This window comes from Camelina sativa, chromosome 11, assembly GCF_030686135.1.
Source record: "Camelina sativa cultivar CO46 ecotype springtype chromosome 11, ASM3068613v1".
NCBI lineage: Eukaryota > Viridiplantae > Streptophyta > Magnoliopsida > Brassicales > Brassicaceae > Camelina > Camelina sativa.
This window is the reverse complement of record NC_141890.1, coordinates 8767696-8790527: the sequence shown is the minus strand read 5'-3', so window position 1 is coordinate 8790527 and position 22832 is coordinate 8767696. Positions and strand designations below refer to the sequence as shown.

At 36.9% G+C, this 22832-nt stretch overlaps 6 protein-coding genes and 1 long non-coding RNA gene across 7 annotated transcripts; 3 read left to right on the top strand and 4 right to left on the bottom strand.

Annotated features, from left to right (window-relative positions):
* Positions 1-50: 50 nt before the first annotated feature.
* Positions 51-2756, top strand: LOC104722627 (high mobility group B protein 6). The gene is made up of 8 exons (XM_010440832.3): positions 51-734; positions 1116-1525; positions 1609-1714; positions 1799-1864; positions 1949-2119; positions 2200-2285; positions 2375-2459; positions 2557-2756. Exons 1-8 carry the CDS (start codon positions 405-407, stop codon positions 2668-2670), a joined length of 1368 nt encoding a protein of 455 aa, XP_010439134.2. The 5' UTR covers positions 51-404; the 3' UTR covers positions 2671-2756.
* On the bottom strand, positions 2524-4239 carry LOC104722626 (putative WRKY transcription factor 53). Its single transcript, XM_010440831.2, has 2 exons — positions 3558-4239; positions 2524-3464 (listed from the first exon to the last, which is right to left on the bottom strand). The coding sequence occupies exons 1-2, from the start codon at positions 3923-3925 to the stop codon at positions 2882-2884; spliced, it is 951 nt and encodes a 316-aa protein (XP_010439133.2). The 5' UTR covers positions 3926-4239; the 3' UTR covers positions 2524-2881.
* A 2531-nt stretch (positions 4240-6770) lies between these two features.
* On the bottom strand, positions 6771-10157 carry LOC104722625 (putative polygalacturonase). Its single transcript, XM_010440829.3, has 6 exons — positions 9735-10157; positions 8567-8687; positions 8131-8305; positions 7956-8026; positions 7224-7703; positions 6771-7141 (listed from the first exon to the last, which is right to left on the bottom strand). Exons 1-6 carry the CDS (start codon positions 10062-10064, stop codon positions 6984-6986), a joined length of 1335 nt encoding a protein of 444 aa, XP_010439131.1. The 5' UTR covers positions 10065-10157; the 3' UTR covers positions 6771-6983.
* LOC104722624 (uncharacterized) lies at positions 10132-13187 on the top strand. The gene is made up of 6 exons (XM_010440828.3): positions 10132-10538; positions 10884-11038; positions 11150-11367; positions 11536-12151; positions 12234-12749; positions 12835-13187. The coding sequence occupies exons 1-6, from the start codon at positions 10351-10353 to the stop codon at positions 12945-12947; spliced, it is 1806 nt and encodes a 601-aa protein (XP_010439130.3). The 5' UTR covers positions 10132-10350; the 3' UTR covers positions 12948-13187.
* A 33-nt stretch (positions 13188-13220) lies between these two features.
* On the bottom strand, positions 13221-18051 carry LOC104722623 (long chain acyl-CoA synthetase 4). The gene is made up of 19 exons (XM_010440827.2): positions 17721-18051; positions 17272-17335; positions 17096-17185; positions 16904-16960; positions 16777-16825; positions 16577-16653; positions 16408-16447; positions 16226-16320; positions 15964-16131; positions 15732-15842; positions 15567-15654; positions 15219-15285; positions 15069-15144; positions 14841-14958; positions 14361-14606; positions 14111-14250; positions 13822-14004; positions 13612-13731; positions 13221-13522 (listed from the first exon to the last, which is right to left on the bottom strand). The coding sequence occupies exons 1-19, from the start codon at positions 17873-17875 to the stop codon at positions 13466-13468; spliced, it is 2001 nt and encodes a 666-aa protein (XP_010439129.1). The 5' UTR covers positions 17876-18051; the 3' UTR covers positions 13221-13465.
* A 644-nt stretch (positions 18052-18695) lies between these two features.
* On the top strand, positions 18696-21439 carry LOC104722621 (uncharacterized). The gene is made up of 6 exons (XM_010440826.3): positions 18696-18988; positions 19108-19226; positions 19645-19803; positions 19901-20173; positions 20260-21015; positions 21102-21439. Exons 2-6 carry the CDS (start codon positions 19140-19142, stop codon positions 21195-21197), a joined length of 1371 nt encoding a protein of 456 aa, XP_010439128.1. The 5' UTR covers positions 18696-18988; positions 19108-19139; the 3' UTR covers positions 21198-21439.
* Positions 21329-22303, bottom strand: LOC104722620 (uncharacterized). Its single transcript, XR_757222.3, has 2 exons — positions 22034-22303; positions 21329-21893 (listed from the first exon to the last, which is right to left on the bottom strand). It is a non-coding gene; the product is annotated as an uncharacterized LOC104722620 (long non-coding RNA).
* Positions 22304-22832: the final 529 nt, after the last annotated feature.

The window sequence follows — 22832 nt, the reverse complement described above, 5'->3', positions numbered from 1 at the left end:
GTTTAATTGTCATTGATACACTGAACCCACCCACACCCACCATCCAACTTGATTTGAATACAATCATACATCAATGTAGTACTAATAAAGTGATAAAGTTAAAACATTCTTCAAAATTAAATAATAATTCCTTAAAAAAAAGAAGAGGATAATGAAAAAATATTCTTCCAACTGTTCAAAATTCAGAAAAAATGTTAACAAATCTGAACTCGGACGCCAAACAAGTATCAAATCCACGAAATTATTTTTTTTGAATTTTGAATTATATGACCGTTGTGCGTTTCTTTCTTTATAATCCCCCAATAGATATTTTACAGAGGCTTCACCTAAAATCTCACAATCCCTAATTTTCGAAATCGTCTTCTTCTCTCTCTCTATTGCTTTTTTTTTTCTCCGACTTAGAAATGGCTTCAACCGCAGATCCAGCTCCGACGAAGAAACCGAGAAACAGTAGAAAGGCGTTGAAGCAGAAGAACGAGATCGTGGAGACGCCACCAGCGCCAGTCTCCGCCAAGGGGAAACCAGAGAAGTCGTTCGAGAAAGAGCTGATGGAGATGCAAGCGATGATGGAGAAGATGAAGATCGAGAAAGATAAGACGGAGGAGTTGCTTAAGGAGAAAGACGAGATCCTGAGAAAGAAGGAGGAGGAGCTTGAGACCAGAGACGCTGAGCAGGAGAAGCTTAAGTTGGAGTTGAAGAAACTCCAGAAGACGAAGGAGTTCAAACCTAACATGGTATAATCTCCAGATCTATAACTTTTGGTTGTCGATTTTGGCTACGTTTTTGTGATTAGATTTGAATTTGGTTAGGTTTTGGCATGATTGTTCAGTTCTAGATCTGGATTTTGGATATTGATCTGGTTGAGTTCTTTAGATTAGGTTTGAATATATCTGGTTAATATGCTGATTCCGCTTGTGTAAATCGATCATTTGTGATTTTGGATTGATAGAAGTTTAGTCATAGATATGAGATGAGTCGATTCATTTGTTGGTGAAGCTTAAACGTCGCAGAAATGTTCATTTCATTGGACTGATTAAATGGTTAATGATGGTTATCTATTAAATGGTTTCTGGATAGCTGATTCGAGAGTGTTGTTGTGTGTTTTTGTTCTTCAGACTTTCGCTTGTGGTCAACCATCTCTCACACAGGCTGAGCAAGAAAAGGCGAATAAGAAGAAGAAGAAGGATTGCCCTGAGACAAAGCGACCATCATCATCATACGTTTTGTGGTGTAAAGAACATAGGGCTGAAGTCAAGAAGGAAAACCCTGAGGCTGACTTCAAGGAGACTGCGAACATCCTTGGTGCTAAATGGAAGTCTCTTAGTGCTGAAGATAAGAAGCCTTACGAGGAGAGGTACCAGGTTGAGCAGGAAGCTTACCTCCAGGTCATTGCTAAGGAGAAGCGCGAGAAGGAAGCCATGAAGCTTCTGGTAGATGACCAGAAGCAGAAAAATGCAATGGAATTGCTTGATCAGTATCTCAACTTTGTCCAGGAAGCTGAACAGGACAACAAGAAGAAGAACAAGTAAGAACCAGAATACCTCCTAATGACTAAATCAAATTGATCACCAATGGTGTAAACTGACTAGAGCTATTTGTGGTTTGTAGGAAGGAGAAGGACCCTCTGAAGCCAAAACATCCTGTATCTGCCTTCCTGGTTTATGCAAACGAGAGGAGAGCTGCTTTACGTGAAGAAAACAAGACCGTCGTGGAGGTAAATCTAATTACTTTAGTCCCTCTCCAGACAAGTTTTTGTCCAATTCTGAAGCTAACTTATTGCGTTTAATGGTGCTTATAGGTTGCAAAGATAACTGGAGAAGAGTGGAAGAACCTGTCAGACAAAAAGAAGGCACCCTATGAAGAGGTCTGTTTCCATACTCATGCTTGCATTCATAGCAAAGCCATTAAGACACTTGGAGTGACTGAATTGAAGTGTAATATTTAACAGGTGGCAAAGAAGAACAAGGAGACATACTTGCAAGAAATGGAGGTATACAAGAGGACAAAGGAAGAAGAAGCACTGAGCCAGAGGAAAGAAGAAGAGGAACTCCTGAAACTCCACAAACAAGAAGCTCTTCAACTGCTTAAGAAGAAGGAGAAAACTGATAATCTGATTAAGGTAACTCACTTGCACTTCACTCACAATATGTCCATTACCAATTCAGAGACTAACAGGATCGTAATAATTGCATTTTGCAGAAGGAGAAAGCAACCAAGAAGAAGAAGAATGAAAATGTTGATCCTAACAAACCCAAGAAGCCTGCTTCTTCTTACTTTCTCTTCAGGTATGAACTTTTACCTCCAGTTAATCCTAATCTCTGAATTGGTCATTATGCAAGTTTCTAGCTTTCTAAAAACAAAACATGTTATACAGCAACGACGAGAGGAAGAAGCTGACTGAAGAACGTCCCGGGACAAATAACTCTACCATCACCGCTCTGATTTCAGTGAAATGGAAGGTATGCAAAATCACAATTACGAGTTAAAAGAAACATTTGCTTGTAGAACAACAATATCAAGATGTCTGAGTGAATACATATTATCATATATTTGCAGGAACTGGGTGAAGAAGAGAAGCAAGTTTACAACGGGAAAGCTGCAAAATTGATGGAAGCATACAAAAAGGAACTTGAAGCTTACAACAAGTCTGCACCTGCTACCAGTAGCTAGATGAAAACTCTCTTATGACTGAAAAATTATATGTTCAAGTCCTGTTGAACATTTTCTTATTATGATGCATTGTTAGATTTGCTCTAGTGACTTTTTAACCCGAAAAAAAAAAAATGGATACAAGTTTATCTACTTTATCTTAATTCTCTCGCTGATTTCTTCTTCTCTATGGATGATGATGACTAGTAGTGTCTTTTACAGTATTTATTTTTTAATAATAGATGGACTCGTGTAAAAAAGTGGGAAAGGTTGTGTCAATCTCGACCGTTGGATTGAACCAATCACTAACGTCGAAGATTGGAGGAGAACTGTCAACGTGGCCGAAGTCGCCGTAAGTATAAAACGGCGGCGTATCAGGGAACGAGAAAACGTCTTTACCATCGTCGACGTCAAGCCCGTCGGTTCGAACGGTTAAGTTGGATTTAAGACTCTGGAGAAGGTCCTTTGGCTTTTCGGTCGTAGTAGTAGTAGTAATGGCTGGTTTGAGTCTGGTGTTTTCTTTTTGCTTCACCGGAGAGGCTGGTGGGGGTGTGATCGCCGCCTGAGAACAGGTGTGTGTTCCTCTGTACGTGACTTCGAAAACAGTCGCGTCACCGTCCGATCTCTGGACTTGCTTCGTAGCCCAACAGTTCTGTGTGCTACGATGAGTGCATCTGTAGTAACTCCTTGGGAATTTTGCGCCCAAAATGTCTTTCTGACCATATTTTCTCCAGCTATAGACATCATCTTGAGGTCCTTCTAAGCCTCTTTCTGGACTTATTCTCACTTTTTCTGACCACTTTGGTAACATCTTCCTGTAAAAATTACCCAATTTAGTATAAAGATCAGATTTTTATATTATAAATTTTTGACATAATTCAATTTGGTGAATTGTGAGGATGTATTACCTTTTCTTTGAATTGAAAATGTAATCTTGGCGATGATGACTCTCGCTGGAACCTCCTCCGTCAACGAACTCTTTACTTCTCGGACTTCCGTTAATCGACGCCGGAGATTCTGGGACTCCGCCGGTAGTTTTCACCGGGACTACAGTAATTTGCGTCGGAAGAAGTTGTACGGTCGTTGGTGAGGAGGACCAGTTAAGCAGAAGAAGAGATCTCTCATAGGAAGAAACTATCTGCTTCACCAGAATCTCGTCCGTCTCAGCCGTAGCTTCTCCGAGTCGTGACTGAAGCTTCTTGGCCGCATCAAGTCCAAGAATAAGTTCACTTAGCAATGTCTTTTGTTCCCAACTTAACATATCTTTACCTTCCATTTTGAGAATATGATTCCCAAAATAGAGTTTCAAAAAATAAAAATTTTAAAAATAAGTTAGATAAATACTTAAACAAAGAGTTCACTATAAGAAGATTTTGGTCTGAAATTGCAACCAAAATATGATGAGAAAGATAATATATATATTTTTTTGTGAATATGAGAATGATAATATAATGTGTGTTAAAGTATGATCAAGAATGGGTTGATATAGATTGAAGTATGGTATGTATAATGAGAATATGAGAGTGTTTATAAGGTTGTGGTAAAATTGATGAGTGTGGTTTGGAATATATAAGGTATTTGGATTTGAATGTTGAAATTTTGACCAAATGACGAACCATAAATAATTTTTTTTTTTAATATATAAAAAGATATGTAATTTCCTTCTAAAGAGAGACAAAACTTTCAAAGTAGAGAAAAGTCTTTGATATAAGGAAAGATAGGGCCAGAGTGTAATCTATAAGTGGGGTGGTGGTAGTGAAGGTCAAACGCTGACCAATTCAACATTCCATAATTTTGTTAATGTAGTTATACATTACTTGTATAATCATGTTAATCATATTTTATATATAGTGGTTAATTAAAATAACTAGACAAGACAACAAGGGTTTAAACAAATGTCCCTTTCGATGTATAACTTTTCAAAACTACGACTATGTACATGTGATTGAGATTCTCTACTATTAAATTCCCAATGTTATGTTTGTTTGATGCTTTTATTAGTATGCATTATATCACATATATATGGATGATAGATAGATATATCAGTTGTTAACCATAAAAATGATATTTCTACACATTCTGTTTTTTTTTTTTGGACAATCACATTCTATCTTCTTAAAATGTATTATTAGCAGAAAATATTTAAGTTAGAACTTAAACATTTATATTGAATGACATTTACTCAGAATCTACTTCTTTTTTTTTTTTTTTTTTTTTTTGGGGCAAAAACTCAGAATCTACTTCTCTAAATTTAAATTTCAAACACTTTGACAAACAGGAAAATAAAATAGACATATGATGTAAAAGAATTCTCATTAGTAGTTTTCTCATTACTTACTTATATATGTAAGCTATGTCAAGTTGTCAACTGTATCTAAACAAGAAATATTAAACTTGATGAGATCGCAAAATATGTATTACTGTATGTGACAATTAGGATTAATTTGTGCAACAAAATTTGTATCAGTTCCATAAGACAGAAAAAAACCAAGTCATTTACAAAAAAAACTATGTGATGATGAAATAATACACCAAGAAAGTATAATAAGGTTTTGGCTGACCAAGTCACATTCAGTTATCTCAAATAGTCATATAGGTATGTAACAAAGACATATTGAATTCAAGTGCGCAAAAATATTACTTATTTTAGTTGAGAGTTGAGACAAATGGCCATTAATTTTGGAAAAAAAAATCTATTTATACAGAATGATATGTTTTTGTTTTTATTTTAAATATAGTATATGAAAGACAGAATGATATGTTCCAAGAAAAGAAAAAAAAACAGTCATGATTTATAATAAACCAAGAGTATGATAAGGTATTTGCTGACCAAGTCCAACATCAAGCTATCTCAAATATGTATAGTCTGATAAATATTCCATTCGAACGCTCAGTTTGTTTTTTAATTAATACTTTTTAAACTTTATTTGCCATCAAAATATTATATAAAAAGTAGTAGGACCACTTACTTATATGAAGAAATTAACCTTGGTAAATATTCTAAGAATTGATTTTATTAAAGTGGCAGCAAATTTTTCATAGCTGAAGACTGAAGTTGACGTACAGGAGTGTAGAGTAATAATACTAATAACCACTAAAGTCATATGAACCTCATTTACAGTTCAGTTTTCACTGATGGGATTATTGCCAACTTTATTTACTGTGAAATTTACTCCAACGTATAGAAAACGTAATTGCCCTAAACGAATTTATTGATTAATGATAAGAATATAGAAAAATCTAATAGAAAGATATTCCTAAGAAGAAAAGAAAAATTCCTATTTTTTTTTTCCAAAAGGACAGGATTGGACCGAAGACATTTCAAACCTCACTCCGCGTGGATTTCCTCTTTTTCATTATTTTTTATTTTCTTTCTACTTACGATTTTTTTTTTTTTTAAATGGCGTCACTCTCTTTGCGTCATTCAATCATTTTTATAAAGAAATTTGGATCTCATTCATCATTCATTCTTATCTCTAGACAACAACACATAAATTTTTAAGTTCACGAACTTATTAATATAATTCACTAGAACTAACTCATATGTAATTCACAAATTTATTTGAAATAGTTCACATAAGTCACTAGCCAAATAAAACATAACCCCGAAATGCTTACAAAATTGAAGAACTTTCATTATTATACTGTATATCGGACTATCTGACTTGTAAACTTTACGGCATTAACTATCGTATTTATTTTGTGTGTGGGGGGTGGTATGTGAGTGTCAACGCTACCCAACACTCTATAATTTCGTTGTATGTTTTATAAAGAATGAAATAATTATTTAATTTATTATTTGCTGCTATGCCAAAGAAAATAAGAATAGCCAATTGGACTCGTTAAAACTTAAAAGAGCAATTAATAAGTAAAGTAGGAAAAGGCCAAGCTTTCTCCTTTCAATTTGTTTAAAATAGTCAAACGCCAGTTCACACTTTACAAAACAAACAAAAAATGAAAATCCTTCAACTCTTTAACTTTTGTCCTCACAAATTCCAATTTTTTTTGAATTAGTAGATATACCCAACATTTTTTTTCAATTAACAAAACAATAGAATATAAGTATACAAATCTGTTAATCAAAACTACTTATAGCTAATACACACCACCAAACTACAAAATGTCATAAACTTCAGGATTTACTATAAATTTCCTCTCTGTTTTTTTAACCTTCTTCATGTTGAAATTACAATTTCATTATATAGTTTTGCCTCTTTACTTCTTAACATACAAAGTACAAACATAAATATATTAATGGAGGAATTGCAAATAATGATATATTACATTTTTTTTTAAAAGGAACCGAAGAGGTGAATAGACTTGCTCAGAAGTTTTCAGAATGCGGAAGAACAAAAGTCAGATCCTCCAGTAGTTCTCAGCTCCGAACACGGCGAAGGACTGACCTTCAGTGATGTCCCAATAACATCTGAACATTTCCACGTCCGATACGTATTTAAACTTCCATGGAGATTAATCTCACTCAAACATATCCCTGTGAGAGTTTTGTTTTCCAAGTTATACAATCAAGTATATAATTGATATTGGTAAATACTGAGAAATGTATATTTTCTTACCTGTAAAAGGTGAACCCTTAAGGCCTTGAATAGAGCCAGCCTTTCGAATGTTAACTCCCCACACGTTCTTGATATGTATTCCCTTAACTACTGGAAGAGCGTTCGGGTTATAATTCGCGTCAGGGTGATCTCCAGTGTCACCGGCTATCTTGATCCCGTACTTTGCAGTATCTACGTAGACGTTAGAGATTTTGATGTTTTTGATGTATCCTCCACGACCAATGTTCGTTTTGATGTTGACCCCAACGCCCATGTTTGATAGTGTGATGTGTTCTGCTACGATGTTCTTGATTCCTCCTGATGTTTCACTTCCTATTGCGATACCAGCGAACGGGGAAGATCCTGTGATGCGCCGTATGGTTATGTTTGAGCTTGGACGGCCATAAGCGATTCCGTACTGGTCCCAACCGCTTTTGATCGCCACAAGGTCGTCTCCTGTTGAGATATAGGAGTCTTCTATGCAGACGTTGACGCTGGAATCTAGCAACAAATTTAATTATGTTCAGTTGATTAGTAAACGGCTCTGATTCAGACAGAGAATTGCCATTAAAATTTGAGTATGTCTCAAGTTTGCACACCGATGAGGAGATGAGATACAATTCTCTAGCATGATATAGTTATTGTACACAGAAAGACATATTCAAGTTCTTACCTAGACATGTTTTATATGTATATAACACATCAACCAATCTAGTTAGTTGACTGAAAAAGGAGTTAAGAGTAAGACCAAACCTGGATCGATTCCATCGGTGTTGGGCGAATCTTGTGGAGCTAAGATGGTAACATGATGTATGACAACCTCACTGCCACATATCAAAATGAGGAACAGAGTCAATACCAAAAGAAGAGTAAGTTAAATATATATGCTTGGGATATCTAAAGGGCATGGTAGTAACTAGCATTATACCTGCAATAGACAGGATGGATGTTCCAGAAGGGTGAATTTTGGAAAATAACATTGGAGATTATGATCTCCTTAGAGTCCTTGAACTCGATTAGGTTCGGTCTTGTGTACTTTAGCGTTCTACTGCGCCACAAGTTCCACCACACTTCTCCTTGACCGTCTATTGTCCCGTTTTGTCCTGTGTATTTAGTGTTGCAATGAAATGTCAAAAACAGCACTAAACATCATATCACCAGAAGGAAATGCACGAGAAACACTCTGTTCCTGGACATGTATTAGAATACTATCCATAAAAATCCTCTTGAGTAACTATAGTTAAAAACAGATTCTTAACCTGATTAGCTCATGTTTTCCTACACTACCCAAACAATGCATCTCTTAAAACCTATATATATAGCTAAATAGATATAACTGAAAGTATAAGATGGACCAAACTAACCAGTGATGACAACATCATGAAGACCATCACCATGAATAAAGCTCATATAGCGTCCCCCTGGTAACTCCCTCCCTCTTCCATAAGACGGCAAAGGATCAATCAATGGCCAATTCCGCGTATCCTGAAGTCAAAACAGAGCAAAATTCAAAAGGTCACAAAAATATTCAAGGGATCCTGCATTTACTCATAATATTAGTGATCACTCAAATTCCAAAGCATCCAAGTCTGATTAAAGTAGGCTCAATTAAAGTGGCGTTGTCTTGATTCTGTCTAAAAGCCAAATGTTTTCTAATCTCAAAATTGGTCATAAGACACACACACACACATTGATATACACTACAGTGACAAGTAGTGTTTTTTTATTCACTCACTTGAAGACAAACCAAGCCGAGAATTTATTCATATAGACTAATAGACAATTGAAATTGAGGTTCAACATATATGGCAGCATCCCACTACTTCATTGATCTGAGATTCTCACTAAACGACGATGGAAACCCATAACTGTCCACAGTCCCAACTAGATATAAAACTCCAACCAAGATTTAATCTCTTAGATAGTTTTTTTTAATACTAAAACATTACATACATTAATAGAGAATGTAATAACCAATTCTTGAAAAACACGAACGACAAAAATTGCCAGCTATGTAAACATAGACATAAGAGCACTACACCACATGCTTACAATAACGTTTTAGTCCCAAGAAAGGACCCATGATGCTTTGTATTGGACCTACCATTACCAATTCCACATCCATATTTATTACTTATCAATTATTATACGTGCATGGTTCCCCAAAACCATTGTTACATAAACTTAATTAGACAAAACGAACTTGATTCCATTTTTCAAAATTCAGATCCAAGCAAACAAGCTAAGTGAAGAAAAAAAAAAAACCAATTCTATATTTAGGATACCTTGCTTTATAAAAAAGTCATCTATAGTTGACAAATTTTAAATGAAATATCTTTCCTAACAACTTGATCATTTGAGTATAATCACTTACACTACTGACCACACTCTGATCTCATTGGAGTATACATTAATCACATTGACTAATAAACTAATAATTCCAAATCAGCAAAGTAACTAATTTGTCACTCATTTCAAATGATCTCATTATACCAAAATCCAATTTCAGAATTCAAAATTGAAAATTAATACCTGAACAGCTTTGATAACAGCACCTTTAGCCAAGTAAAGAGTCATATGGCTAGTGAGATTGAAGCTCTCAGTCAAATACACTCCCGGAGGTATATACAAAAGCGTACCTCCTCTCCTCTTCAGATGCTGAATCCTATAAATCGCCGCCCTAAACGCCTTCGTGTTCACCGTCCGGCCATCCCCTACTCCTCCGTAGTCTGTTATCGAGATCTTATCGTTCCGGTACCGTAACGGCACGATACCGGAACACGTCACCTCCGATTCGCCCAACGACGACGAATAAACGAATAGACATGAGAATAGGATAATTGAAGCTAAGAGTCTCCACATTTTTCGTTTGTGTTGGGAGACACAAAGGATTTGGGATGAGAGTAAGTAAAATGAAATCTGCAGAATTGTCTAATTATGTTTATATCCGTCGACAACGTTCAGAAGAAGAAGGCACGTGCCATCACACGTGTATTAACAGGCCAGTATTAGTGATATTTGGGCTTTAACGGCCCAATAATTTTAATTCTTTGTAGGGGTTTTTTATTTTATTCATTTAGTTAAAAGTGTTTTGGGTGGGTTTGTAAAATTGGAGCTAAGATCAGAAGAAAGTTTCAGCGAGTTGGAGATGGAATTCGAGATGGAGTTCGAGAGTCCGTTGGTGCGTCTATGCATAGAGGAAGCTTGTAAGAGCGGAGATGCGGTGGAACGATGGCGTTTACAGAGACGGAGTCTTGAGAGGCTGCCTCCTCACCTTGCTGATGCTCTCCTCCGTCGCCTAATCCAACGGCGACTTCTTTTCCCTTCGTTAATCGAGTAAACAACTCTCTTTTTTTTTTTTACTACTGCTTCCTTACGTAATTCTGATTCCTGATCTCGAAATGGTGAGCTTGGATTTTGAAATCATTGAGTGTGATCGCTTGGGGATCTTAGTTTTTTTTTTTTTTTTTTTTGTTTCTTTTGCATGAGATTTTGATTAGGAAAATTTTCGTTTCTCTTTGCTTCGTTATGATTGAGTTGTTAGATCTGGTAGCTCTAAGAATCGTGTTGGTGTTGGAACATTGTTTAGGGTTTTAGATTCATTTTTAAATTAGTTAACGTTGAGGAAATGCAATGATTTGCATAGACACTGAAGTATTGTGAGCTCTTTTTTGTGTGCAGAGGATTCAAACATTCTGTAGAGAAAATAGATCTTCGAGGCGAAAGCTCCATTAACGCAGAATGGATGGCTTACATTGGAGGCTTTGTTAATTTGTTGTCTCTAAACCTTTCAGATTGCCTGAGAATCAACAATTCCACTCTCTGGCCTATCACAGGTATGTTACATGACATACCTCTGATTTTGCATTTGGAGTTTATGACAAATGTGGCTTCTTCTTCTTTTTTTTTTTTTTTTTTTTTTAATGTGATGTTGGATTTGTTTTTAGGATTAACTAGCTTGACCGAGTTGGATCTTTCAAGATGTATGAAAGTCACAGATGCTGGTGTAAAGCATCTCCAATCTGTTGTAAACCTGGAAAAGTTGTGGATTCCACAGACGGGTGTTACGGAAGCTGGGATTTCTCTTCTTGCTTCACTTAAAAACTTGTCTCTTCTGGATTTGGGCGGCTTACCTGTAACTGATCACAACTTGATTTCTCTCCGGGTACATGATTTTTTTTTTACCTTTGCTCTTTCTTTATTTTGTAGTCACTAGTCTCTTAGGTTGTTCTTGAATTTTAGTTTTGATTGCTAGATGTATGTGATTTAATTGTGTAGTCCAATGGTTGTCATATAACCTTTCTCTGACCGCCAGTTCCTTTTTGCTCCTCAGGGTCTGACAAAGCTAGAGTACCTTGACATCTGGGGAAGCAACGTAACCAACCTAGGAGTTGTGAGTATACTTAAGTTTTCAAACTTGAGCTTCCTCAATCTCTCGTGGACCAGCGTCACACAGACTCCGAATATACCGCACCTTGAATGCTTACACATGAACAAGTGCGACATTGTCTCCATATCAAAAATGCATAACTCCGCACTAGCTTCCTTGAAAAAGTTAGTTTTGTCCGGAGCTACTTTCAGTGCTGAAACCGAATCCTTTTCCTTCACCAACCAAAGCTCGATAGCCTACTTAGACGTTTCCAACACTCCCCTCCAAAACTTCAGCTTCTTAGCAACTATGATTAACCTGGAACATCTTGATCTGAGCTCCACAGCTTTCGGGGATGATTCTGTTGACTTTGTAGCATGTGTTGGCGAGAGTCTGAGGAATCTAAATGTCTCATATACAAGAATCACTTCTGATGGGGTCGGGAATCTTGCGGGACATGTGCCGCAACTCAACACATTATCTCTGTCCCAGACATCTGTCGACGATCTTTCCATCTTACTTATCAGCACCATGATGCCTTGTATTAAAGTCCTCGACTTGAGCATGACCAGGATCCAAGGTATGTATGATGAGCTTTCTAAAAACTAATGACTGATTAATAACTCAATCAAAATATAACTCTACGACTCTCTTTTTTTCAGGATTCATCCAGCAACATACTCAACAAGCAGAGCCGTCGTTTGCAGCACTACAGTCTCTAACTTCCCTTGAAATCCTGAGTCTAGAACATGCATATTTGAGCGATACTGCTCTCTCTCCTTTAAGTGGTCTTACCGGATTAACACATTGGTCCCTAAAAAGCAGTTCCCTCACAGATTCCACTCTCCACCATCTCTCCTCTCTCCCAAACCTAGTCAGTCTCGGGGTCCAAGATGCAGTTTTGACCGACAATGGTCTCGAGAAGTTCAACCCACCTTTAAGGCTGAGAATACTTGACCTCAAAGGTTGTTGGCTTTTAACCGAAGAAGCTATCGCTGGTCTTTGCAGAAGGTACCCTCACATTAAAGTGAGGCATGAATTCGCGCATGACTCTTCTTCTCTCGACCAAAATCAACCTCTTCCTCGTTCATCGCCTCACCAGAATTTTGAAACGGTAGCGTGGAGAAGGAACAACCAAAGGCCAGAGAGTTCTGTTGCTGTTCGCAGGGGTTTCTTAGGTACGCCCTTTTCTCACTAATATGCTCAATTGTAACAGTTTATAAGGAAGATGGGCTCAAAGTTGTGTGATATTTGTGGATACAGACCAGAGGGTGAAGTACAGAAGGGAAGTGTTGGTTGCTCTACAGAATTCGCCTTTGTCACAATTGCTTCCACGGGAAGAACTTGTCAGTAGTGCACCGGATATTTTTAGCTGATTTCGTTACAAGAACGGTGATTCAATGATTTGCAAAAGAGTTGAAACTTCGGGAGATCTTAGCATCTGTCTTGTCAGTTTTGGCCTCGATTTCCCTTCCTCGAGTTTGTTAAGACATTTAAGACATACAGTAGTAGTACATGTATCGTGTACTAAATTGTACTAGTACTACATTTTGGATATTAGTTGAAAATTATGTACTCTTTTCTGTTTGATCGGATATAACTTCCACTTTAAAACATGTGATATGGCTAAATTTACGAAAAATTACAAAGACAACTCAAAGTGTACTTATTATAAAAAAAAGTTAGATAAAATTCAAGTATTCAAACATCAAAGTAGATTTCCATATAAAAGAAGTTTAGTAGCTGTGATCTGACACTATGAAAGTATGAAATACCCAGAATATTGTACACAGATGATAGAAAGAGCCCCTATTAAGTATTAGCAGTCTTCGTCATGTAAAATGAGAGACCCAAAGAAAAAGCAAAAGCAAGAGACCCGGCGATGAGGACGAATCTACCCTCGAGCAGCAAACTTTTCATTTGTGGTCTTGTACATTTCATCGATCACAGTCTGTCAGATGAGGAAAGAGACCGTGTTAATAACTAAATGGCAGTAGATTTTTACGCTTATTGGATGTTTCAATTGAGTTTTTGTATTACCTGGTAGTATTTTAGCAATTGAGGCCTTTTCTTTTTGTAGGTTGGCGTAAGAAGATCGCGTTCCATGTCAAACGGCACTGGATCTAGATGAATCGCCTTGATGATCTCGAACCCCTTCATCTGCAAAATCCAACACAAAAAAAGTTAAAACGAAATAAAAACAGACAACAAAGAATCACGAATCCGTAATGGATAAAAACAAGGAATAACCTTTTTCTCTTTGGCCATTTTAACGAGTTCTCCGAGTACGAATTCCTTTGCCTTTTCATTTTGACAGAGAGCGTTGTAGTCACCGCTCACATTGTTATCTGCAGCCCAGCGTTCAAGGATATGCTGGTTTGGATTAGCAATTGCGACTAGGAATGACTCAAAGCTGTTTCCGTACACCCACACCTGATAAATTTGATGAAAAGGCGAGGAAGATTGTGATTAGTTGTAGACGAGAATCTACCAAAAACCTATGTGAGAAAGAAAACTACAAGTCTGTAGCTACACTTACGGAATCAACAGCTTGTACTTCACCATAGATGTTTTCTATGTTCTCGACCGCAACATACTCTCCTTGTGAGAGTTTGAAAATATTCTTCTTCCTGTCAATGATCTTCATGCTTCCATTTGGTTGCCACTCACCGACATCACCTGAGCATGAAAAGAATGGTGTGAGAACTGAGAAGAACCCACCGGATTACATAAACCGATATGCTAACTAATTTAACATTAACTGAATACAGGTTCAGAGAAAGGAAAACCTGTGTGCAGCCATCCATCAATGAGAACTTCTTTTGTGAGGTCTTCACGTTTGTAGTATCCAGAGAAAAGTGTCTTTCCCCGAATGCAGATTTCACCACGTGGAGTACTTGCAAGAGCGTCATACTCCATCTCAGGGACAGATTCAAGGCGTACATCAACGTTTGGCACTGGTGGACCAACTGTGCCAAGCATATCCAGCCTGTCTGGCAGCGAGACAAAAGATCCAGCACAGCTTTCGGTAAGACCTACATAAGAACAATCATACAGAGAGAAAACAGTCAAGTTATCACATTCTCTGTTAATGTGGGATCAATATATATCAACACTCTAGTAGGCAAAGACCCATGTGGAGACTCAACTAAAAAATTGTTCGAATAGAAAAATAGTCCATTTGGTTCTCACACTCAAGGTAATTGATGTGAAATAGCTCGTTTATCAGTTCATTAGTATATAAGGAATTCAATATAGTGAATGGGTACCGTATCCTTGTAGAACATGACAGCATGCCACCACTCTAAGAAATGACTCTACATGACTAGCGAGAGGAGCAGCTCCAGATAAAATAATCCTCACATTGCCTCCGAGTCCTTGTTTAACCTGAATGAGAAAGCAATAGAAATAATTGCTACGAAATTTTATAGGGAAGAGTGGTAGCCTCTTCAGATGTGTACCAACTAGCAAGTTATTTTAGTGAAGCACTTTCCTACCTTGCTGAACACAAGTTTGTCACAAATTGGCGACGCCTCCACATGAGACTGTCCCTTCTTCATATGTCCAAATTTACTGCGAATGTTAAAGAGTGTGTTAGATCTAATAAAGATTAGTGAAACACATAAGCAAAGAGAATTCTGACTTACTAGGAAAATGCAGAATCAAACAGCAACTTTTTCAAGAATCCACCATCAGAAAGCTTTTTCTGAAGACCTGTTGGACATAATAGGTCAATGTGATGAATCTCGGTAACTCGTAATCAATGATATGAAATTAATAAGAAAAATTAGGATATACACAATTAGAAAATGCGACATCCACCAAAGAAGAAGAAATGGCTAAACAGAAATATTCTTGAAGTTGAGAATAACATTTACATTTGGGTGGTTAATGTGGTAGATATGTGAAAGCTCAGAGACAGATATTTGGAATAAACAGATAATGCAGTCGGGAACTAAAAATAGTTGGGACATATGCTATTACAAACATCTTACCTGAGTATACTCTATCCAGGACACGAGGTACAGCGCAGAAAATAGTTGGTTTAAGCTCGCCAAGGTCTTCTATCAACAATTTGACATCCTGAGGGGGCAACTCAGAGAGAGTTAAAGCAACAAACTCAAAACTGGTTTAAATAATAAAATTTGAGCTGTACTGACCCCACGCCAGAAGCCAATTGCAGCACCGTGTTGAATAAAACACTCCTCGATTACACGGTCAAAGATGTGAGCAAGAGGAAGATAAGAAAGATACACATCTTTCACGGACAACTATTGATTTGCATAGCCAAAAAGAAAATTGATTAAGACCAAAACTAGGTACAGTGGGAACTTAAAGATTGAACTGCTTTGTGAACAATGACAAATGCATGAAAGCAAGAAGGAAACTCACGGCCTCGTTAGCGCTTTTCAGTAGACGGATCACTCCAGCGATTAAGGTAACAATACTTTCGTTAGATATCATCACTCCCTTTGGGTCACCAGTGGTTCCACTAGTATACATAATCGTGCAAATGTCACTTTTCTTTTTGATGGGGAGATCATATTGCTTTCCTTCACCCTGGCAGAAATATTTGCGAAACATGGTAAGAATAGATATTAGACCACTCAAAGAATGAGTATATCTCAGGAAAAGCAGATGAAAAGCCTCATACCAGCTTCAAGAATTCATCCCAAGCATATATAACCAACCCAAAATTTCCAGCTTGTTCTTTTTGTTCACGGGAGACACCACCGAAACTCACAACAGCTGTACTTATAAACAATCACATTTGATCATAAGCATCATATGTTAAAAAGCTAAACGGGAATAACACAAAAAAAAAGAATTACTCACTTTTCATGTACTCTGTCGAGTTTGGGCAGGTCTTGAACAACTGATAATGAAAAGGAAAAGGAAGTGATGAGAAAAAGTTCCACAAAGTTGTAAAAATTTTGGTCACGGTCATTAATACATAAAAGTGATAAATATACATTTTAACATTAGAGATGTACTCTTACTGTACCTCAGAGATCTTCTTCTCTTCCACAAAGACAATTGAAACTTCTGAATGGCAAATAATGAATTCCACAGCACCAGCACCTATACAGTAACACGCAGCAAAAATGAAAAAACAACTAGCTAAAAATATTGTGGCATCCCACTGGATATCGACTGTTGCATTTATCCTTCAGGTATACATTGGAAAATACTGAAAAGACATACCTAGTGTATCATATAACGGAACACAATAGAATCCATGTGCATTACAGGCCTAAATCAAAATTTCACAGTCAGTCTCAAACAAAAACACAATCAATAATATCATATCATGATCCAGCCACTAAATTACCTCCATGCTTATAATCCACTCAGGAGAATTGGCACCATAGATACCACATTTTGCTTCCTAAAATCCCACAATCAGCAAACACAACAAGATTAAGCAACTATAAAACTAATCACATTGTAAGCAGAAAACAAAAAAAAAAGGAAACAATGAGACTAAAGATTAGATATAAGAAAGGAAAAGAACGGATCTTACATCCTTAACTCCACAAGCTCGGAGAGAATTTCCAAGTTTAATGACAATGTCATAGACTTCTTGGTATGTTTGCCAAACATACTTACCCGGCTGAGAAGAACGAAATAAAACAAGTGAATATAAATCCTAAATTAACATTCACAAAAACCAAAATCAAAAGGAAACAGCAACAACACCTTTCCATCTACAATCTCACGGCGTCCAAGCATTGGATTGTTTGGGTACTTCTCAACCGCCATGCTGCAAACACACACAAGTACAGTAGAAACAAAAAAACAAAAAAGGGAAATGTCAAACCAAACAATTTCACCAAAAATACATGCAACAACGAATCAATCACACGCCACTCAAAACAATTGTTTATTATAGACAAATGGCGAAAGGTACTAAAAGGCAAAAATCATTGACCAACAAATTATAGTTTCTATCGATCGATTACTCTTAGAGCTCTTAACAAGATCTGCTTATGATGATCCGCAAAGCTTAAACACTGCTAATTCACAGAACAATTTCAAAACAAAAACGATTTAAGTCAGAGCAATTTCCACGATCAGTCAACGAATCAGAGAATGGAACTCATGCAAAAAACAAAACTCCGATAGCTGAAATAAAAAAAAAATCTCACCGGAAAACATCCCAACAACTATCCATTCCTTGGATCGGTTCAGGGAAGCCGTCTTTAGCGAAGATACTGCGGTAAACAGGTCCAACTGAAGGTCTACCATCGGAACCTTGTTTGCCTTCTTCAACCTGGAATATGTATTTCTTCTGCTCCGCCATGATCGATGATCGAACCAACTAGTCAACCAGAAACTTCTTCTTGTAGAGGGGAAGGAAGGAAGTGTGAGAAAATAGGGTCCACGCGGCTTTTGGCAGATCGGAGGAGAAGAAGTTAATACGCCTACTACGATTGTGATTGGTTGCTCTTCTCTGACCATAAAAAAGTCAAAATTTTCATATTTCAACCTTTTTAATGGGCTTTTTATTATTAAGCCCATTAAATTCAGTATTATCCATATGGAAAATTTATATTGATTTGAAAATTTTATATTTTTTTTAGCTAATAATTTAGATTTTATTACTAAGATCTCAACAAGAAAATAAAAAGTGTTAGATTTTAGAGTTTATCAGATAAATCCACAATAGTTAATAAATTTATAAGAATATGCTTAATTCAGTGTATGTGTGGACACAATTAACTGGTTGACACCTATTATTCATTTTGCAAATTTTATTATAATTTTATGTATAAGTTTAAATTATAATTTTGTTTTTCCACCGTCAACAATTTTTCGCGGGAAAACAATCATCGATACGTGGAATACAAGTAATTAGTGAATAGCACGGAATAAACATTCCGTGTTATCATTTTTTATGCTCTTTATATTATTTTCTTATATTATTGATGATCGTAAGTGCGTTCTATTATTGTCTTTTACTAATCAGTAAGGTCAAATATCAAATCGAAAAAGAAATCCATATTTTACAAACCAAAGCATGGATGATATTACATGTAGAAAGCAAATCAGCTAACAAAGTAATGTACCTAAATCTAAATCACTGGATTACTTATATGGTGCTCCCCATTCTTGGATGATACAAGAGTGGAGGGAAAAAAAGGAATAGTATCTCATAGAATTAGAGGGTTATTGGCGGGAAAATGTCGATAAAGTCCCTGCCGTATATATAATAAACACACACTCGTGTTTTGTTAGTAATCGCGACTAGATCCTTCTTTCTCCCCCACAAACCCTTGTGTGCTTATATATTTAAGCTTCTTCATTTCCCCCAAAGTACTTCTCTCTCTCTCTCCGCCTTCGTTTTTATCTATGTCTTGAAAAGTGACAACTTTTAGGGATTTCACAAGTCTGAAAACTACACCGATACAACCTGGTACTTTCGATTTTATGTATTCCGAAGAATCTAGGGTTTTTTTTTCCAGGAAATTAGGGAATATATCGTTTTGAGTTTTACTTTTCATCCAATTTCATGTTCTTAATTGATGATTTCAGCTGGGAAAATTTGGTGAGGAGTGATTGCGGGAATGGCATCGGGTGGTTTCGAGGATGAGGAGGCTGAGGGAACTGTAACGATCAATGAATTTATCGAACAAATGGATGCTGAAGAGCTGGTCAGTTTATTGAATTCTCTTCCCCCCCCCCCCATCAGATCAATTTTACATGATTCTTGCGAAAGTTTGATACTTTCCCCCAATTTTCACTCCTTTGGTTTGGTCTTTTGTATGGGGGGCGTATAGGTTCCTGATTTGGGGGTTTTTGCTGAAGCCTTAGAATTTGAAATCCGTTATATCCAGAAATTGAATTGCGACCTTAAAGCCACATCCTTTTTTTTTTTGAATCTAATGCAATAGTTTGGATTGGGTTATTATTGTACCAGTCTCGAGCTTCTTGCTTACTTAGTTATGATTGTGTGTCCTGTGTGTGTCTCTTCATCTGTTTCTATCAATTCAGTAGTGTGTGTCTGTGTGTGTGTGTGTTTCTGTGTTTAAGATCATTCTTTATTTGCTTTTTTGATTTATTGGTGTGAAGGCAGCGGATTTGGTGTTGGGTGGAGATGAGGGTGATGAGTGTACTTACCCCAAGGGTTACATGAAAAGGCAAGCAATTTTCTCATGCATTACATGTACACCAGATGGGAATGCTGGAATCTGCACTGCTTGTTGCTTATCTTGTCATGATGGCCATGAGGTAATATTATGTAGCCAGATTAAGTTATCTTTGAATTTGGCTTCGATGTGTTTATTGGTTTCCTAATGGCTTGAACGTTGTTGTTCTGGTTATGAAGCTTTTGGAACTGTGGACTAAGAGGAATTTTCGATGTGATTGTGGGAACTCCAAGTTTGGAACTTTAGCGTGTAAGCTTCTCCCTAGCAAAGATGTAGAAAACTCTGAGAATTCTTACAACCATAATTTCAAAGGCTTGTACTGCACTTGCGACCTACCTTACCCTGACCCAAATGTGGAAGAACAAGTGGAGATGATACAGTGCTGTCTCTGTGAGGATTGGTTTCACGAGGAGCATCTCGGTTTCAAGCCTTCGGACAGTGTTGGTAGCCAGGTCTGTGGCCAGTGCTTAATTTTGTGTACGATTGACTTTTCTGTTGCTTTGGCTTTTTAGTTCAATTTCTTATGTGATTATAACAGATTCCAAGAGATGAAGAAGGCGAGCCGATCTATGAGGACTTCATTTGTCAAAACTGCTCCCCAGTTTGTTCGTTTCTGACACTTTATCCTAAGAAATTGTGGGTTGCTGGTCAAGTAGATTCCACTGGCTGTGCTAATGCTTGTTCAGAGACAATTGAGTCAAACAAAACCAACATGGATGCGGAAGCCGGCCAGCTAGAGAACGGTACTGAAGCAGAGAAATCTGTTATGCGGAAATGTTCTGAGAAGATCAGTGAATCTGAACCTGGCCATCTTGACAACTGTTCTGAAGCAGAGAAATCTGTTGTGCGAAAATGTTCTGAGAAGATGAATGACTCTGAACCCGGCCAGCCTGAGACCAGTACTACTGAAGCCGAGAAATCTGTTGTGCAAAACGGTTCTGACAAGATCAACGCCACTGAACCCGTTGCTGCGGCTGGTTGTGCTATTGGGACGAATCTAAACTCGTGTCCTGATTTTGAGAAGAAACCTTTGTTTTTGTCCAAAAACTGGAGGAACATCCTATGCAGATGCGAAAAGTGCGTTGAGATGTATAACGAGAGAAAGGTAAGCTATTTACTTGATGCAGAGGATACAATTGTTGAGTACGAGAAGAAGGCGAAGGAGAAAAGAACAGAGAAACTGGAGAAACAAGAAGGTGAAGCACTTGATCTTTTGAATAATCTCGACCACGTAGCCAAAGTTGAAATCCTTCACGGTATCAAAGACTTCAAAGATGAATTGAAGGGTTTACTGGTATATATCGTCACCTCTATGAAAATATTTGATTACATTTTTCAGGAACTTTCATCTAAGAGTCTTTTTTGTTTTTGTTCTTGTAGGAGTCTGGTAGTGGTGGGCCGTCAAAGGCGATAACAGCTGCAGATATCGAGCAAATGTTTTCAAATCTGAAAAACAAACGCAAAAGGATGGAGTGAGAGGAGTTAAGGTAGTAAAACTCTTTCTCCATCTCATGGTAACTTTCTTTAGATATGTTGTTTCGTTAGTTTGAAATGGGGAGTGAGGAGGTTCCTCGTTCTTCTGCTCTGGTCTATCTTTATTTTCTAAGTTATGCAAAAAACTTTTTTTTACTTTTATTGTATGAAGTTTGTAGCTTGAGTGTAACAGTCGACTATTATATATAAGCTAATAGTTCTTCTAGAACTACTATTTACTTCAATTTTTTCAACTGGTTTTGCATTGATTTGTGGTAACAAAGAAACTCCATTAGGAGTAAATATCACCTGTATACCCAACCCATGAAGATAAATAAACACTATCTATCGTACTGTGAATCGGAAGTGCTCTGAACATGCTAAATGTAAGAGATTTGCTTATGTCTTGTACTACTAAAGATGCCCCAATGTCAAAACAACTCAAAACATAGAGATTTGAAGTAAGGATCAAAGCAACAATTACAGTCTTCTGAACTTCTCGAAATCAGAATGAATGATATTATCCTTTTGCCACCGACGACTACCCCTTGCGACATACAAAGGAAGTCTACACTTTCCTCAATCTTATATGCTCTTGGTCAGAGTGTTGGAGATTCTATAACGATCTCCCCACTTGAGCATGCATACCCCTTTGTAACTCAAGAAGGTCCGTCAGGAAGAGCTTATGTAGTATACCTCCTAGAAGAAGAAAAACCACCATTACAAGAGGGACGAGCATGAAAACCATTTTTTTGGGCTTCGGAAAACCAAAAAACATAAATTTGACCAAATACACACAAATTTGTTTGCCAGAAAATGAAAACCAAATGTACTTTCACCTCAGTTATTGGTTTTTTCTTCTCGACATGGGTTATTGTAGTTTTAATAAGAATATTGGGATCAAAGTTGGAACTTGGAAGCTCGTGAGTCGTGGCCCCTTGAAGAAGAGTAAAGTAACGACAACCCCCGTGACACCGCCACGTACTTGTCGTCCTTTTGTAAGTTTCCACGAAGTTTCCTTCATGTTCATATATTGATAAGAAGAATTTGATGCAATCCAATTATTATATGACGCGTAGTGCTTAATGATAGGATCATCTGATAAGATCGCTTATTAATGACATACATTTACGTCTACATGTAGACTATGATGAATTATTTTGTGATCATATGTTATTATTATAAGAATAAATGAAAAATAATTATGGTATCACATCAATATCGCACACTTATGCAAACGATGTACCCACTACAACGGTTTCAAACTGTATATCGTGCAGTCTTACGAGAGTGTTTGAAAATTCGTCTAATGGCTATAGTTTTTATTGGTTTTGATTTGAGATTAGAAACCCGTTTTGTTGGTTTTTGGTCCGTAAAATCCGGAGAGAATAATTCAAAAGAAATGGGTTTGACATTGTTTGAAACAGATCATACTATGAATGATTGGATTCTATTAATTGATTGAATTCTTGAGGGAAAAGAATATGAATGTAACTACAACCACAAGCTAATTAACATGTAGCACTTATTTAATGAGATGGAGTAGATGAGTTTTATATTCGAATTAAAGTATACTATTGTTGTGATTATTGAATCTAACGACGTTTATATATATATAAAAAAAAAAAAAAAAAAAAA